This window comes from Papaver somniferum, unplaced genomic scaffold, assembly GCF_003573695.1.
Source record: "Papaver somniferum cultivar HN1 unplaced genomic scaffold, ASM357369v1 unplaced-scaffold_133, whole genome shotgun sequence".
In the NCBI taxonomy this organism is placed as follows: Eukaryota; Viridiplantae; Streptophyta; class Magnoliopsida; order Ranunculales; family Papaveraceae; genus Papaver; species Papaver somniferum.
The window spans coordinates 7004122-7021223 of NW_020622492.1; the positions used below are offsets into that span (position 1 = coordinate 7004122).

General features: G+C 36.9%; 3 protein-coding genes across 3 annotated transcripts; 2 read left to right on the top strand and 1 right to left on the bottom strand.

Annotated features, from left to right (window-relative positions):
- The first annotated feature begins 322 nt into the window (after nucleotides 1-322).
- On the top strand, nucleotides 323-2877 carry LOC113333574. The gene is made up of 9 exons (XM_026580004.1): nucleotides 323-555; nucleotides 649-796; nucleotides 901-1001; nucleotides 1087-1434; nucleotides 1515-1611; nucleotides 1702-2014; nucleotides 2103-2160; nucleotides 2273-2363; nucleotides 2521-2877. The coding sequence occupies exons 1-9, from the start codon at nucleotides 323-325 to the stop codon at nucleotides 2875-2877; spliced, it is 1746 nt and encodes a 581-aa protein (XP_026435789.1).
- Nucleotides 2878-10663: 7786 nt separating this feature from the next.
- Nucleotides 10664-13237, bottom strand: LOC113333575. Its single transcript, XM_026580006.1, has 6 exons — nucleotides 13135-13237; nucleotides 12571-13033; nucleotides 11879-12252; nucleotides 11389-11797; nucleotides 11006-11205; nucleotides 10664-10935 (listed from the first exon to the last, which is right to left on the bottom strand). The coding sequence occupies exons 1-6, from the start codon at nucleotides 13235-13237 to the stop codon at nucleotides 10664-10666; spliced, it is 1821 nt and encodes a 606-aa protein (XP_026435791.1).
- A 1191-nt stretch (nucleotides 13238-14428) lies between these two features.
- Nucleotides 14429-16940, top strand: LOC113333673 (xyloglucan galactosyltransferase MUR3-like). The gene has a single exon (XM_026580098.1). It carries the CDS (start codon nucleotides 14874-14876, stop codon nucleotides 16572-16574), a length of 1701 nt encoding a protein of 566 aa, XP_026435883.1. The 5' UTR covers nucleotides 14429-14873; the 3' UTR covers nucleotides 16575-16940.
- Nucleotides 16941-17102: the final 162 nt, after the last annotated feature.

Below are 17102 nucleotides of genomic sequence, written 5' to 3' on the forward strand. Positions count from 1 at the left end.
CGTGATTTTCAACATTTTTACACGACCCCACTTCTCCATCACTCAACTACTCCCGCTTCTTATGAGATCAGGGTGTGTTCAACTATGACTTATATAAATTGGTTTTCAACCTATTTCAACCAACAACAGAGTTTTGGTTAACAACATAAGTATCCAGAAACACACCAAGAACTTATATCTTACATTCCGCAAGCCAATTCCATATTCTAATACAAGTCATAAAATAGCAGATAAACTAAAAATTGATGGACCAGTCATTGACCTTGGACCTGATTTTTTTTTACAAATGCACCAGAAGAGGATAATGGTTTTGAAGTAGTTAATGGTTCTCCGGTTGGTCAATCTCTTAAAAATTCATAATGGGCGTCGACAGTGGTTTAATGACTATGAAGATGTTTTTGGTGAAGACTCGTTAGATAATGGAGAGTTATTTCCTGAAGATGCAGGGGTTGAACAAGTTGTAGAACCAGGTTTAGTTGAGTTGGGCACACAATTTAGTGATAAGTTGGCATTTAAAAGCCACCTCAGAGCTTACTGTGTGCAGCATGGAACTCAGTATAAGTTGAAGAAGAGTGACAACTTGAGAATCAGAGTTGTATGCAAGTTCTCTAGACGACCTGTCAATTGTCAATGATTTATGTACGCCAGAAAGCTTCCTAATGAACCTACATTCAGCATTAAAGGTTTCTGTTTGGAGCACACATGTATTGGAGACCCACTAGGGAGAAATTCTTCCGCTAATCCTGAATTTGTAGCTCAATGTGTTATCGAGAAGTTGAAGACTTCAACTGCATCTGTTTTACATAAGCCTGCTGAGATCGCAAATGACTTTTGGACAAGCCACACACTATAATTCCATATCATGTTGCTTGGAAAGCCAGAAACATTGTGTTGGAGAAGATCAATGGAAGCTATGATGAGAGTTACAAACTTGTTCCAGGTTTGTGTGAGATGATTAGAAGGACTAACCCCGGCTCCATAGAAAAATTCACATATGGAAGGTAATTTTCTGAATTAGAAATTTGAAGTTTTGCTTTACCTTATATGGATAAACATTCCTTAAACTATTATTTTGTCTTTCCGCAGGAATGATAATTGCTTTGATTCTGTTACGATATCCTTCGATGCACCTATGAGGGGTTTTATAAATGGGTGTAGACCAATTGTAGGCTTGGATGGCTGCCACCTCAAGGGAAAGTATGGAGGTTGTTTACTTTCGGCTACCTCTCTAGATGCTCAGAATGGTTTGGTGCCTTTAGGCATAATGATCTATAGGAATGAATGTTTTGAGAATTGGTATTTCTTTTTGAAAGATCTGAAACCAAGATTAGTTGACCATAGGTTGCAACTGAACTTCATCTCTGACAAACAAAAGGGTCTGTTAGAAGCAGTGGCTCTACTATTTCCTGGTTCCCCACATAGGTTTTGCATTAGGTAATTTATTAACCAAGGAAATTAATATGCTAATTTTGGCCCATGGTGTGTGTTTTCCTAAATCACTGACTTCATTGCAGGCATTTATCTAAGAACTTCAAAACACATTACAAGGGGCCTAAGTTGCACAATCATCTCTGGAATGCCGCTAGAGCTTATAAAGTGAAACATTTCAAGGTATAATTTTATTTTATTTGAATTTACCTTCTACCAACTTAGTTCTGAATTTTCTTTGAAGATGTTTTAACCATTCAGTGTGTTTTTCAGGCTCATATGGACAGTTTGCTTGCAGAGAATGCTGATGCTTTTTTGTATCAGACTGAAGCAGACCCTAACTGTTGGGAAACGCCCTTTTTTGATCGTAACAGCTGCTGTGAGCATTTGAACAATAACTTTTCTGAGAGTTTTAACAATATGATACAAAGGATTAGGGAGAAACCAGTGTGCAAGATGGAATTAATGTATGGACAGTTAGTTATGGTTATGTTTTATAAGAGGAGGAATGCATGTTTAGGTTGGGAAGATGGAGATTTAGTGCCTACAGGTAAAAAGTTGATTGGAAAGATGTTAAAGCTGACTGGTGAGTACAAGTAGAAGGCTCTATTTCCGGTAAATTGTATGAAGTAACAAGTACCCGCAACACAGTGTTTACTGTGGATATTGTTCAGAAAACATGTACTTGTATCCAATGGCAGATGAGGGGATTCCCTTGTCAACATGCCGTTTGTGCTCTTAAGATGATAAGACCCAACTGGGCAGAGTAAGTCTACTACATCACTAACAGTTCTTCATATTTTTCTATGTTTGTAGTTATTCATTAATATTTTTTGTTGGACAGATATTGTAGTAATTTCTACACTGTTGACAACATCAGAACCACTTATGCACCTTCAATTGCACCTTTACTGGGTCCTGATGACTGGGAAGAGGTATGTTTTTCAAATTCCCTCCTTTATTGGCTTATACAAAATTTATGCATTATTCAGTGTCTGTATTCTGAGCTCTAGCTTTTCTGTTTTTGTCTATTGTTTGTTCATGTGCATTAAAAAATCTCTGTTTAACATATAGTGTTCTTCTTTTCTGAAGCCAACCATTGAGATCAATCCTCCAATACTCATGAGGAAACCAGGAAGGCCTAGAGTGAATAGGAGGAGGAGCTACGACGAACCACAAACTGAGAAGAAACCTAGAGCTTGTAGCAAGTGTAAGCAGACTGGACACAACAAAACTACTCGTGGGGGTGGCGCAGTTGGTTCTAACCCGAAGGCAAAGCGACTTAGAACTGAGGTAGATGGTCAGACCTTCACAAGCATTAACTATGTTCGTGGTCAAAGCAGCACTGGAAAACGCAAGAAGATTGGCAACAACAACATTAATCTTGCTGAATCTTCACAAGCTGGAGGATCGCAACCAAAGACCAAAAAGGCCAAAAAAGCTACTTAACTTCAGTAGTTGTCATTAGTTTCAGTTTTTTATTTTAGTAGGAAACTCGTAGGACTTCTGTTTGCTTTCATGTTTTGCTTGGTTGTTTTAAGCTTTCTATTAGAGGGCCTTGAGGAGTTTTTTTTTTTCCGCTTTTTCTCGATCAAGTCCTCTTTTAGGAATTAAGTTTTGTATTTTTATTATCTCATGACTTAATAAATTTATACTGAAAACTGCTTGTTTCAAAATGTGTTTATCTATTTTTCTTTTTACTTTTATTTTAAGATTTAAACTGAGTTTCATTCATTAGACAGTTCTAAGGTTCTTAACAGATTTCTGAACTGAGGGGAAGAAGACGACGACGAGTAAGAACATATTAAACCTTGTTAACTTTATAAATTGGAGTTTGGGGTTCTGTGGTCTTTTTCTTCCAAGCACTTTCTAAAACGTGGACAAGAAAGACGTTTTTTTGGTAGGAAAAAACGGGAAGGAGGATTGACGGAAAAGGTAGTTTCAAGATATTTTCAGAGTTGACCATTCTGATCTCAACACCTTCTTTGCTTCCCTCCCTAAGATCAACCCTTCTCCTTCATTTTGTGGTCGAAGTAAGACTGGAACGGCCATTTCTTGGTTTAGGCCAGGATTGTACAGATTCATCTCTCGAATATAAAGTTAAGTAGCTTTTTTGGTTTAGGCCAGGATTGGTTTAGATTCGTTTCTCGGCGGCACACCCGAATTTTCGAGCAGAATCAGTTTTTTTTATCTCAAACAGTGTCCCATTCCTGACGTTTCCCGAGATGCTAACTAGGTCCCTGACTACCTCCTTACAAATTCCATGAAGGGTAAAAAATGGTTCAGTCCAAAACCGCACAAAAAAGAACAGATTAGTCAACTCCGATCCAACTAGGAACAGATTAGTCCAAAAAATGTATAAAGACGCTGCTATCCTTCGCACGCTTTTAATAAAGCACACGTGCAGTGAATGGATACAGTTTTGTAATTCACACCATAAACGTAATTGTGACACGTAGCTTGGAAAAAAAACTGAATTAAGCGGCGTAACGAACACATCATTTATTCCTTCTTTTTCTTTTGAAGACTGAAAAGCAGAAGAAAAAAATCAAAACTACTCATACCTCAACATTTTGAACCCTAGAAAATTTTCGATTCACAGAAACTTTCAACCAAAAACTCTAACATCTTACTAATCAAAACAACTAGATGGTTGAACAATCAGTAACATCATGTTGAAAGGAAAAAAAGTAGCTTCAAAGAAAAACGCACCACCAACAATGGAAGATTCAACATCAATTGAAGAAGAAATTTCATCAGTTGCGGTAGAAGAAATTCAAAAATCAACATCACCAAGAACGAGATCAAAGTCAGCATTAAAAGATTCAACACCAATTTCATCCCCAACTCCATCAGTTGCTGCAGAAGAGATTCGGAAATCAACAGGACCAAAAACGAGATTGAAGAGATCATTAGGAGATTCAACATCAATTTCAGTACCAGAAACTTCAAAAACAACACCAGCTAAGAAGAAATCAAAGCCTTCAAAGCCTTCAAATCCTCCAAAGCCTCCAAAGTCTTCAAAGCCTTCAACATCTGTTATCTCAAAAAAAAAAGGTAACAATTCAAGTCCAGTTCAGTCTATTTTTGAGCAATTTTTATTCAATTTCTTGTACATGTGTACAGATCTGTACACCGCCATGTTGATGGAGTGATTCATGTCTAGTTCTATCTTGTTTTTGAGCAATTTTTGTAGAAATTGTTGTTGGTGTGTACAGATCTATACACCTCCATGTTGTTGCAATGATTCACGTCCAGTTCTGTTTTTTTAGTAATTTTTATTGGAATTATTGCTGGTGTGTACATACTAGTATACCACAATGTTGTTGCAGTGATTCATGTCATGTTCTGTCTGTTTTAAAGATGTTTGTGTAGCAGTGTACTGGTTTGTACACCAGCATGCTATTTCAAATTCATATGGACTAATGTGTGTGTTGTGTCGTCCCTTGTGTTTACCGGTGTACACACCTTTGCACCAACATGCTATTTCACCTTCATATGGCATGTTGTGTGTGTTGTCAACCTGTTGTGTCGTCACTTGTGTTTACTGGTGTACATATCTTTGCACCAACATGCTATTTCATATTCATATGTACTAATGTGTATGTTCTCAACATATTATCCCATCGTTTTTGGTGCTGGTGTACACATCTTTGGACCATCATGTTATTTCACCTTTATTTTACCTGTTGTGTGTGTTTTAAAGCTGTTTTTCATAGATTTCTTTATGAGTGTAAAGATTTGTACTTGCACATTGATTTATGGCATGTTGCGTGGGAACAAATGTTGCTTTAGTTAGTTTTCTGTAGGAGTGTACACAGCTATACACCTGTATGATATGGTCCTATTTATGCGTACAGTGATATGATTTGTACTTATATGAGTATAATGAATGTATTATTCTTCTTGGTTCATTTTTGTAGATACCAACAAACCATATAGGTCAAGTTTCCATGCCTTCAGTGACTTTGTGAATAAAAACCTTGAGGAAGATGAAACAAAAAGAGGAGAAAAAGTATGGTTCACCAATTATCAACTAAAGAAGCAAAAAGAAGGACCATTCTGACCTGTTGTAGATATCTTTGTCCACAAAAAAGCAGGCCGGAAAGATGATAAAGATACAAGGAAAAAGAGAGATGATATATGGACTAAGAACCCAAACTCAATTCTGAAAATTGTGAGACAGTACTGCCATGAAATTTGTGACTCAGGGGGACATTATTTCATGTTTGATACTACCAAGAAGAACAAGCAAGTGGCAGTAAAGAGTGAACCTGAGGATTTTTTTCTATTTTATGGGATTAAGATGGTGCCAATGGAAGTTGAAAAAGGGAATATGTAAAAACTGCAGCTGAAAAAAAAACGGTCCGTTGATAAACATATTGACTCTTAAGAAACGAACTGAGCTGGGAAAAAAAGATGTGGAGGAGGAAATCGTACGTATCATGAAGCTAAAACCAAAATCGAAAATGGAGATTGAAAGAAATGCTGAAGACTTAGTGGTGTTGTTTACTATGTACTTGTGTATCACAGTCTTTTTTACCCAGGGAAACGGAAGTATGATTAGCAAGAACCAGTTTGCACACTTTTTTGAGTCTTTGGATAGGATGAAGAGAACTTGCTAGCCAGTTCATATACATGAGTATCTCATGGCGAGCATTAAAAAACATCAGGATTCACCACTTAAAGTTAATGGTTGTGTGATTTATCTGTTGGTGAGTTCACAGTTGTACACCTGATATATCCATTCACCATTTTAAATAATTATGTTTGTTGTGTTTGTTCCTTTCTCTTACATTTCCAACTATTCACCTATTTGTTAATGCAGCATTGGTTTGCTGAACACAACAAAATCATGAAGCCAAGCAATGAGGAAGGTGTGCCAAGGCTTCTTAGGTGGATCATCAGCGACGTCAGTAATACAATCGAGAAAGACCTGAATGATGCCATGAAAAAGGTATCTCAAAAAAATTTCTTAGAATAGTATATGTACATTGATATACACCTTTAATGAGGTGTACAGGATTGTACATTGTTGATATATTTTAAGAAATTTGTCTTGTGTACAACAATGTACACTCTTACGACATGTGTAAAAAATTGTACACCTGTGATAAATGTTGATACTTTGGCATGTTTTCAGATGCAACCAGGATGGGTGGAGGCTTATACTGATGAAGAGCGATTGCTTTTGGATGGGTACCGGAGGCAGAAACAAGAAAATAACATAGATGTCGTGAAGGAAACGCTGCGCATTTTAGATATGGAGTTGGATAAGGAGCTTACTAAAGTTCTGGATAGGCAAGAAAGGCTTCTTAGTTTCATTGAAGAGAAAAGACTAAAAGTTAATGAAGTTGGTCTAATGATCTTGACAGAAAGAGAAGCTAATGATTTCCGTAATTACACTTTGGAATGAAATCTTTAAATGTGCAAAGGAAATACGGCTTGAAACTGAGGAGATTGAGGATGAGGAGGAGGAGGATGATGAGGATGATGGGGAGGAGCACAAGGAAGATGATGAGATTGAGGAGGATGAGGAGGAGGAGGATGAGGATGAGGAGGATGACAAGGTTGAGGAGGAGCACAAGGAAGATGATGATGATGGTGATGACAATGACAAGGAGGAGAAAAATGAAGATGGTGATATGCATGATCATACTGATGATGATGATGGTGATGACAATGACAAGGAGGGTATTAAGGGTGGTGATATGCATGATCATGACAATGACAAAGAGGGTAGCAAAGGTGGTGATGACGAGCATGGAATTGAATCTGAAAGGAATGAAGTTCCGTCTGAAACTCCTGAAAAGCAAAGGTACAACATCACTTTTTTTAAATTTGCAAGTCATTTCTTTTTTTATGTGTGTACATAGTCGTACACCAGTGTGTGAAATCTAATACCTTTTCTCAAAACTTGAATCTTTTTAGCACTCCTTCACCAAAGACCAATGAGGCAAATGAAGAAGAGGATGTCAAGGATGGAACAAGCCAAGGAGTTGAGTCTGAAACTGGTAACAAGCCGAGGTATATAACTCGCATTTCTTCTCATTTTCTATATATGTGTACCAATATGTACACCTTAGTGATTTCTTCTGTGTGTGTATCAAGATGTACGCCTTAGTGATTTCTCATTTTCTAAAAAAATTGCATTTTTTTCAGCACTCTTCTGCCAAAGGAAGTTGAAATCCCTGAAGGTCAAGAAGAGCATATGAACCTTAATGACCAGGATACTGCTCAAACTGATGAAATTGACAAAGTAGCTGGGTGTGAAGCTGCTAACAAGCAAAGGTATAAAGAAAATGATCTCAGCTTATATATATATATATTTATTTATTTTTTTCAGTATGTGTGTACAAGGATTTACACCTTTATGACTTCTTCTGAATTTGTGTACATACCTGTACATTGGTGTAAAACTCTGTACACCATTGAAAATTCTCATAAAAATTTCATTTTTCAGTACTTTTATGCCAAAGACAAGTGTAATCAATGAAGATAAACAAGACCAAGTGAACCTTGATGACCATAATGTGATGGATGTCACTCGAACAACTGAAATTGATGAAGCTACTATAATTGCAGCCGAAGCCATATGTCAATTGGATCCTAAAGAAGTCCTTTTACTCACACAAGGAGAAGAATCACAGAATGATACTTATACATCAATTGAGGACCTTCTAGATAACTTGTATGAAACTGTATTCGTAAAGCTTGAAAAAGGTTGTTACAGAACGACACCATCTGAAGTGAAGGAAAAGATGGCAACCCTGATCCTCCACGATTGTCCAAGCTTTGCATTATTGAGCCAAGAAGATCCAAAAGAAGAATCGTCGCAAAAATCATTATCCAATGAAGATGTACGAGAAAGGATCATTGAAGAAGCAGTGCAGTTCATTAAACAAAATCCTAGTGAATTTTTTAGCAGCCAAGAGGTAGAAGAAGAGAAGACGACTCCAGTGAGGACAAGAGCAGGGAGGATGAAGGAAGCAGAGATGTTGAAGACACAAGCCGCTGGAAAGTTATCCAAGACACCACAAAAGAGAAATGCAAAAAGAAATCTAGATCCTGAATTCGCTGCCGAGGGTAAAACCAAACGAGTTGTGATAAAAGCATATCCAAAAGGCAAGGGGATCAAAGAGGGACAAGAACCAGGCTATCCTTCCCCAATAAAGAGAAAGGGAGATGTATATCTTCCTCACAATCCATTGCCAGATGTTCTTCTATCACCACTATACCATGCTATGCAACCAGGACAGGACAAAAAAATGGTACAAAAATTCTTCGACTATGCAAGCATGGTGTAAGTTCAAAAAACACCATGATTGAATCTTATAAAAAAAATTATTTGCACAACTTTGTACACCATGTTAACATTTCCTTTATGTTTCCGCAACTCTGTAGCTTGGCAACTAACAAGACTGGATGATCCAACAGTCAAGGAAGATATTTTGATTGTTGGAAGAGTACTTCGTGAACTGATGTTCAACAAATATATGGACCAAGAGGTACTCCAGTTATACATCCATCGACGTAGAAGAGCACTTGTCAGAGATAGCATTCGTCATCCAGATGACAAAAAGTACCTGAACTGTGAAATTATGAGTCCTACTGCATGTGTAAGTTTCTCAAAACAAATAAGAAATGTCATATATAGTTACTTTAATATTGTGTACATAGTTGTACACCTAATTTATATGGCGTGTTCTATTGTTTTTAGATTTCTTTAGCTGTGTACATTGATATACACCGATATGCATATATGATTGACACATGGTCTGTTAAGTGTTAATTGTTAGATTTATTTAGCTATGTACATAGATGTACACCAATATACATCTATGATTGACACATGGTCTGCTAATTCTTGATTGTTAGATTTATATAGGTGTGTACATAGGTGTACACCTGTATATCATACATGGATATACGGTCTGTTTTCAGGCCTACAATGTTTGATTTGTTAGTTTTCTGTAGTAGTGTACATGCTTGTTAGTTTTCTGATTAAGGTGAGCCTAATTAATTTTGTCTTCTAAAAAATTATTAATTGCAGTACTATGTCAAGTATAATTTCACCAGTGAGGTGCAAAAGTTTGTGGTTGATTTCATACGGGGCATGCCTAAGAATCTGGAAGTTCTTTTAATCCCTATCAATCACTCTACAGATCAAACGAGGATGGGATTGCACTGGTCGCTTTTGAATTTTGATTTCTAAGCTAAGGAATGGAAATGGTGTAACTCGTTACACTCAGAAAATTAGCAGTCATATAAAGACGATGCAAAGAAACTAGCAGATGTGGTACAAGTGGCACTCAATAAGAAGAGATCATTGAAGGGTCACCCACCTATAGAAGAGCACGAATTAAACATCATGAAATTCCCTTCACAAGGAATCAACCCGGACTGTCTAATATATACTTGTTACTTTATGAAACGAAGTATGAAGACAACAAAAGGTATGGAAAAAGGTCAGCAAAAGGCCGAAGACATTTGTCAGCAAATGAGATCAAAATTGGTGGCCAAGATGTTGATAAAAGTCGGATGGGATGAAAAGGTGTGGTATATAGCGAAGGACGAGGAGCATAATCAGTGGCGCAAGACTACAGGAAAGCAACCATTGAAGAGGAAGAAGAGTTTTTAATTTTCATTCAAGATCACTTTCTGAATTTCTTCTAAACATTTTTAATCTTCAGACAAATTTAGGTTTTCAACTTTCTGTTTAAGACTTATCACTTTATAAAGACCTTGAATTAATGTTTTTTATTAGTTTCGTTATTGATGTTTTGAAAATAGACTTGTGTCAGTACTAAAGTATGTATTACAGGTTAGGAAATATTTAGTTGCTCATGATTGTGCACAGTTTCTGACAGGCAATGGTACAGGAAGGTGTACATAATGGTACACATGTACTAACAGAAACATAAAATAGAAAAAGTAATAACCTAGTATCAATCATTAAACGGAAAACATAAAAACTAATTACTGGCATTAGAACCGAAAAGATAGAATATTACTAAACAAAATAAACTAGTAGCATCCATTGTACAACAAAGTGTACATAATGCTACACATGTAAAAAGACAGGTAAGAAAAGTGAAGTGCACAGAAAGGTGTACATAATGGTACACAGATCTTGACACTAATTATCCATGAATAGAAAAATGAAAAGACATTACCAAAAGTAAAAACCAAAAAACATAGATTCTTTCAAACAAATCAAACATAATAAAAAGCATCAAGGCATGGGACAGGTAGCTCTATTGTGGTGACCAAGAGTGAAGCACTTTGTGTAAATCATAGGCCTCTTTTGCTTCTCCCAAGCCTTCTTGAAACGCTGTTTTATTCGTCTACCGGGTGGAGGCACAGTAATAGGAACAATAATCCTATCACTAGGATCATAAGACTGCGGCTTGTCATAATTGGGGATTGGAAAGATGATCTCTTGGTATGTCCAGTTGTACCATTCAGTAGTTGAAGTATGGCTCCACAAATGAATAGATGTCTTCCCTGGTAGATTGAATGGCAGCACAAGCATGTGCACAGGGAAAACCATTTACTTGCCACCTGTGACACGTACAAGTTCTCTCCAACAGATCTACAGAATGAGTGCGGGGAGACCTGACTTCATACAATCTTTCCATAGACTCAACAACAGTCCAAGTACGACCAATGTTGATGTTCTCGTTTAGTAAATCCTCGTATACGGGAGTGAGCCTAGTATTAAAATTTTCAAGACCTTCTACCCTTATCTTAGAATTCATCTGCATAACCTTCAAACTAAGATAATAAAAACACAAAACATAAAATCAAAACATGATATAGAATAAATACAGATAAAACATGTGTACAACAATATACACAATCACAGATATAACATGTGTACAAGTATATACACATCAAGCAAATCCATGTGTGCGACAATAAAAAATAAATGAATGAAACACTAAACATAAAACTTACTGTATCGCATCGAGAAGATCAAAAGCAGGCAGCTTTTTGAACTCAAGAATCCAGTTATTCAATGACTCGGCAATAGATGAAGAGCGAGAAGCATATCTGCATACAGGGAAAAATGCATTTGCCCATTTCTCCTTCGGAATGGTCCTGAGATAATTAGCAACATGTCCACAACCAATTGCATGCATGCCCCGCAAAGCTTCTTCAAAGTTCGATGTTGTGTAAGAGTAAGCAGCTTTGTAAAACAAGTCAATAACGGCATTGTAATTCGCATCACCTTTTACAATAGGGAGATTGCACTTGATGTGGTAAAAGCAATAGCTGTGATATGAACCAGGAAATGCTCTTGGAATGCCCTGCAGAAGTCCTTCGTGACGATCACTAAAGAAATCAATCGGACGATCATCGACCACTTTTTTAAGATTATCCAGAAACCAAAACTAATTGTCTTTGTTTTCAGATAAAACAATGGCAAAGGCATATGGGTAAAAACCATCATTTCCATTGACACATGTTGCAGCCATCAAAGTACCCCTGAATCTACCAATGAGGAAAGTAGCGTCCAAGTAAATCATGGGCCTGAGATACTTATAGCTATGCTTGCAAGCACCGAAACAGATGAAAATCCGCTTAAATCTTCCAGTTTCTTCATCAACTTCAAGTTTCACAAAGCTATCAGGACTAGTTTGCTCAATGGCTTTCACATACCAATTTAAATCGCTATACGACTTCTCGTCGTCACCATATTGATCTTCAAATACAGCTTCTTTCCCTCTACGGGCATGGTGATACTTAATATTGGACCCATAAGTCTTCTTAAGTAGTGACATGATATGTTTGGGTTTTAAAATGGGATCACCCTGTATACTATTAGCGATCAAATGCTTAACTAACTTGGTTGTCACCATAGGACTCTTCAACCTCAAACCAACAACACAACTAAAAAAAAAAATCTGGAATAAGTAATGTGCACCACATTGTACACTTAATAAAAATCTCAAAAACAACAACACACATGCAAAAAGAAAGCACAGACCAAGCAAGAATATGAAATTTACACCACAAGTGCCACCCAAAAAGCCTACAACAAGTAATGTGCACCACAATATACACCTAAAACAAGTCTACATATTAAAACCTAAAAATCAATAACATGGATCAAAAAACCAAGTGAACACCACTAACCTGTGAATAACGTTAGAATCTTTCAGCACAAACCGAGAAATGTCACCATTCACAGGCCCAAAGTGAATCCTCCAACCATAACCATCTTCTTCGCACTTCGCAGTAAAACGAGTCTTGTCGTTTTTAAGAATAAGAATCTTATAATCAGTACACATCTTGTACTGATCAACAACAATCCTTACAGCTTTAACACCACCCACAAATTCTCTACCAATATTGTCAAAAACATAAAGCCATTCATCGATAATGAGAGGCTTGGCCTTGTCCGCTTCATGATCGACCACCCTTACAAGCTTAGGACTTTCAATTACACAAGAGTTTGAAGTACTAGCGCCAGAACTACTGCTACAACCAGAATTAGAACGAGAAAAAGACCTTGAACTAGTGCTACAACCAGTATGCTTCGGAATCACATCAACATTCAAATAGAAATCTTCATTGTTCATCTGAATAACAAGAGCAACTAAACTTTGAAGTTGTATATCACCTTGTATAAAACTACTTGATTAGTATCCATATAGGAAAAACGTATACTCAAAGGGGAAAAAAACCTCCACTGCTTACATGCAAAATGCTTCAATTCATCAACGGTGATAAAAATATTAACACGAAACGCAGAAGAATGTTCACCATGATTCAAAACAGCATGAACAAACTTCTCAGACATATTTGATACACCTACATATAACAAAAGATATAATAACATTTTCAGATTCGCATAACCTAAAACTTGAAGAGTGTACAGGAAAGTACACATTTAATCGAAGGCAAAAATCAAATAACAGTAAACTTCAAATCAAAACTACTCCATCGATTAATCGAAGATATAAGCTTCAGAATCTTACTAGAACACATAATTGAATAAACCAAAAGCATATGATTTAATATCAGTTCGATTTCATATCATGCATCATAACACCAAAAAACAGTAATCAAAATCATTTAACGAAAATCAAAAGCTAAAATACACCAAAAATCAAATCAATAACATATAAACAATAAGATATAACAGATTGAATTCATATCATCAACTGATAAAATCAAAAAAAAAAATTAAATATCAGAAAAAAGATTCAACGATGAAGCAAAAACAGAACTAACCTGAATTTGAATTTCGTTAAATATCAGAAACGATGAAATCTAACCTAACCTCTATGAATCTGTCTGAAACTGTTAAATCAATGAAACTGAAGTTGAATTCTGGATCGATCTATCTCTGAAATCTGACATGAATTCAAATCTGAGATCAAAAATAATCCCGTAACTACACTTTACCAGCAACATGAAGTTGAATCACAACCAAATTTCTCTCTGAAACTGTTAAATCGCATACGAATTTCTTCTCTGTCCGGCTCCCTGTTTTGAACTCATGTTTGAGATCTGAAATTTTCGATTTCAAATCCTCGTTTTATTTATGGAATCGTCTCAAGGGTAGTTACAGGATATTGGAAATACATGAAAATCGGGATCGGTCACAATTTTGGACTAACTCGTCCATATTTGGATTAAATTGTTTGAGATAGAACTTTTTTTGGACTAGAGAATACTAGGCCTGAGATGAGAGGACTAAAACGTCCCAATCCCAATAATTTTTGGACTAAACGTCAACTTCTACTTCTTTTTAAACTCCTCGAGACTCCAGGCTTCTAACTTCCTTCCCAATACATGATTGCCACGTGCTAAGATGGCGTCCTACTCTCAGAAGATCCAACAGCAAGAAAGCAGAATTCGTCCTACGTGGCTTAAAAATCACCGACCACCGACAGTTGGAAAGAGAGAGAGAAAAATTTCTGGCATGCGCGGCCGACTCTAAGATGCGCCAGGTTGTTATTTTCCATTTCGTAGACACACACTCATCATCACGACATCACCCATCTAGAGCCTCATTGGTTCCGATGAACACAGACACACATTAAATAAATTTTAGGAGGAAACCCTAGAAATTTTCCAATTAGGGTTTCTTATTACCTTTTCCTTTGCAACATCTTCCAATTCATCTTATTCCATCGATTCTTCTTGGATCATTTCTGAGTGTAGATCCGAGCTATTATTTGTAAGTGATCCCAAACTGATTAGATTTGCAATTTCTCTTTCAGATCAATCTGGAGTTCGCTTATTCATTTTATGTATTGAATTAAGTTATTGGTTGATATATCTCTGTTTCATTGCCTCTGAATTCAGAGAATTAGGGGTTAGGGTATCAGTTTAAGGGTTTTTTTAAAGTTAATTTTGTAATGCCAGTACTTTAGCTTAGTTAGAGTTTGATCATATTATTACTTTACATTGGGTTTCTGTGATATCTGATGAGACGTCGTTCATTGCCAACTAATCCGGCCGATCAGATGGAGAAATTGGTCGGGAAGAATCAACAAACAAGAATCTGTGCATTAGCATCCTTGTGTGCTGCCTTTTGGTTCATTTTATTTTACTTTCATTTTAGTGTTCTTAATAATGGAAATGTTGTTGAAAAGTCATTAGATGTAGAACCTCAACAACCACAACACCAACCTATAAATCAACAACAACCACCAAGACACTATCCTATTCATATAGAACCAAAGAAAGAGATCATCAAGCCAGTTGAGTATTTATTTACACCGGCTCTGAAAACCATTGAGAATAAGAGTGATCCATGTGGTGGAAGATATATCTATGTTCATGACCTTCCTCCTCAATTCAATGAAGATATGCTGAAAGAATGTAAGAGTTTAAGTCTTTGGACCAATATGTGTAAATTTACTAGTAATGCAGGCCTTGGTCCTCCAATAGAGAATATCGAAGGTGTCTTTTCTAATACTGGGTGGTATGCGACAAATCAGTTTGCAGTTGATGTCATCTTTAGTAACCGGATGAAGCAATATGAGTGCTTAACAAAAGATTCTTCTATTGCTGCTGCAGTATTCGTTCCCTTTTATGCAGGGTTGGATATCTCTAGATATCTGTGGGGTCATAATATTTCGACCAGGGATGCAGCATCTCTGGCTTTGGTTGATTGGCTTACAAAAAGACCTGAGTGGAATGTTATGGGGGGAAAGGACCATTTTTTAGTTGCTGGAAGGATAACGTGGGATTTCAGGAGATTAAGTGAATCTGAATCAGATTGGGGTAACAAGCTTTTGTTTCTTCCTGCTGCAAAAAACATGTCAATGTTTGTTGTAGAATCAAGTCCGTGGAATGCAAATGATTTTGCTATACCTTATCCTACTTACTTCCACCCTGCAAAGGATGCTGAAGTGTTCACTTGGCAAGATCGGATGAGGAAGTTGGAGCGTCCGATTCTCTTCTCGTTTGCTGGAGCTCCACGGCCTGATAACCCAAAATCAATCAGAGGACAACTTATTGATCAATGTAGGAAATCCAAGCTTGGAAAGTTGCTCGAATGTGATTTTGGGGAGAGTAAGTGTCACTCTCCGAGCAGTATAATGCAGATGTTCCAGAGTTCCATATTTTGCCTGCAGCCTCAGGGTGATTCATATACTCGGAGATCCGCTTTTGATTCAATGTTGGCAGGTTGTATACCTGTGTTTTTCCACCCTGGTTCAGCTTATACACAATACACATGGCATCTTCCGAGGAATTTCTCTAAGTATTCGGTTTTCATTCCTGAGGATGATGTTCGTAATAACATTAGTATAGAGCAAAGGCTTCTTCAATTTTCCGCGGAGGATGTTAAGACAATGAGGGAGGAGGTTATTAACCTTATACCGGGTCTGATCTATGCAGATCCCCGGTCTAGGTTGGAAACCTTCAAAGATGCCTTTGATGTAGCAGTTCAGGCAATAGTTGACAAAGTTACAAACTTGAGGAGGGATATCATTGCAGGACGCACAAACGATGATTTTATAGAGGAGAACAGTTGGAAATATGAATTATTAGAGGAGGGACAGCACGAAGTAGGAGCTCATGAGTGGGATCCTTTCTTCTCCAAACCAAAATCGGAAATTACTGCAGAAGCTGAAGCCGCCAAAAACTCATGGAAGAATGAACAAAGGGATGGATCATGAGTAGCACAAAAACTTTATTCGTAGGAAGCAGGAATCTGTCAAAATGTCTAGTACTCTGATTCTGGAGCTTCAAGCAAGGCTAGTGGGGAGTCTTCAGTAATTGGATGCAGGTATGAATTCTGATAAGACCATGTATGATGTACTCATCCAGAGAATCTAGTCATCGGAATCCCATTTGTACAACCTTGTTTAACCTAAATACAGGAATAGATAATCTCTTTCAAATTTTCAATATAATTCTTTCTTTCTAAAAAGTTAAGAATATATAATTTTTGTTCTCAAGGATAATGCTGCTTGATTCTTTATTTTGTTGTTACCTTTTTGAACCTGCAATGCAAATGTAGATTGGGGAAAGCTTTCTTCGTTTTTCCTTGTGTTGTGAATCCCAGCAAAAGCATAAGATTTGTCAGGAATAGTAACTTAAAAGATGTCGATTAAACTTTACTTGGTCTTAGATATTGAGCAAACACAGAATCGATTTTAAATGTATAGACTTATGATTTAAATTTGAGCCAACTATGGTTTGGG

What these genes read in the sequence shown, in the direction of transcription:
- LOC113333574 (XM_026580004.1), top strand. Translation starts at nt 323, where the DNA reads ATGGTTCTCCGGTTGGTCAATCTCTTAAAAATTCATAATGGGCGTCGA. An exon ending in TGAAGACTTCAACTGCATCT is followed by an intron (nt 797 to 900) that starts GTTTTACATAAG and finishes GTGTTGGAGAAG; the next exon opens with ATCAATGGAAGCTATGATGA. An exon ending in ATAAAGTGAAACATTTCAAG is followed by an intron (nt 1,612 to 1,701) that starts GTATAATTTTAT and finishes TGTGTTTTTCAG; the next exon opens with GCTCATATGGACAGTTTGCT.
- LOC113333575 (XM_026580006.1), bottom strand. Translation starts at nt 13,237, where the DNA reads ATGTCTGAGAAGTTTGTTCATGCTGTTTTGAATCATGGTGAACATTCT. An exon ending in GATTCTAACGTTATTCACAG is followed by an intron (nt 12,253 to 12,570) that starts GTTAGTGGTGTT and finishes GATCGCTAATAG; the next exon opens with TATACAGGGTGATCCCATTT. An exon ending in GATCTTCTCGATGCGATACA is followed by an intron (nt 11,206 to 11,388) that starts GTAAGTTTTATG and finishes TTATTATCTTAG; the next exon opens with TTTGAAGGTTATGCAGATGA.
- LOC113333673 (XM_026580098.1), top strand. Translation starts at nt 14,874, where the DNA reads ATGAGACGTCGTTCATTGCCAACTAATCCGGCCGATCAGATGGAGAAA.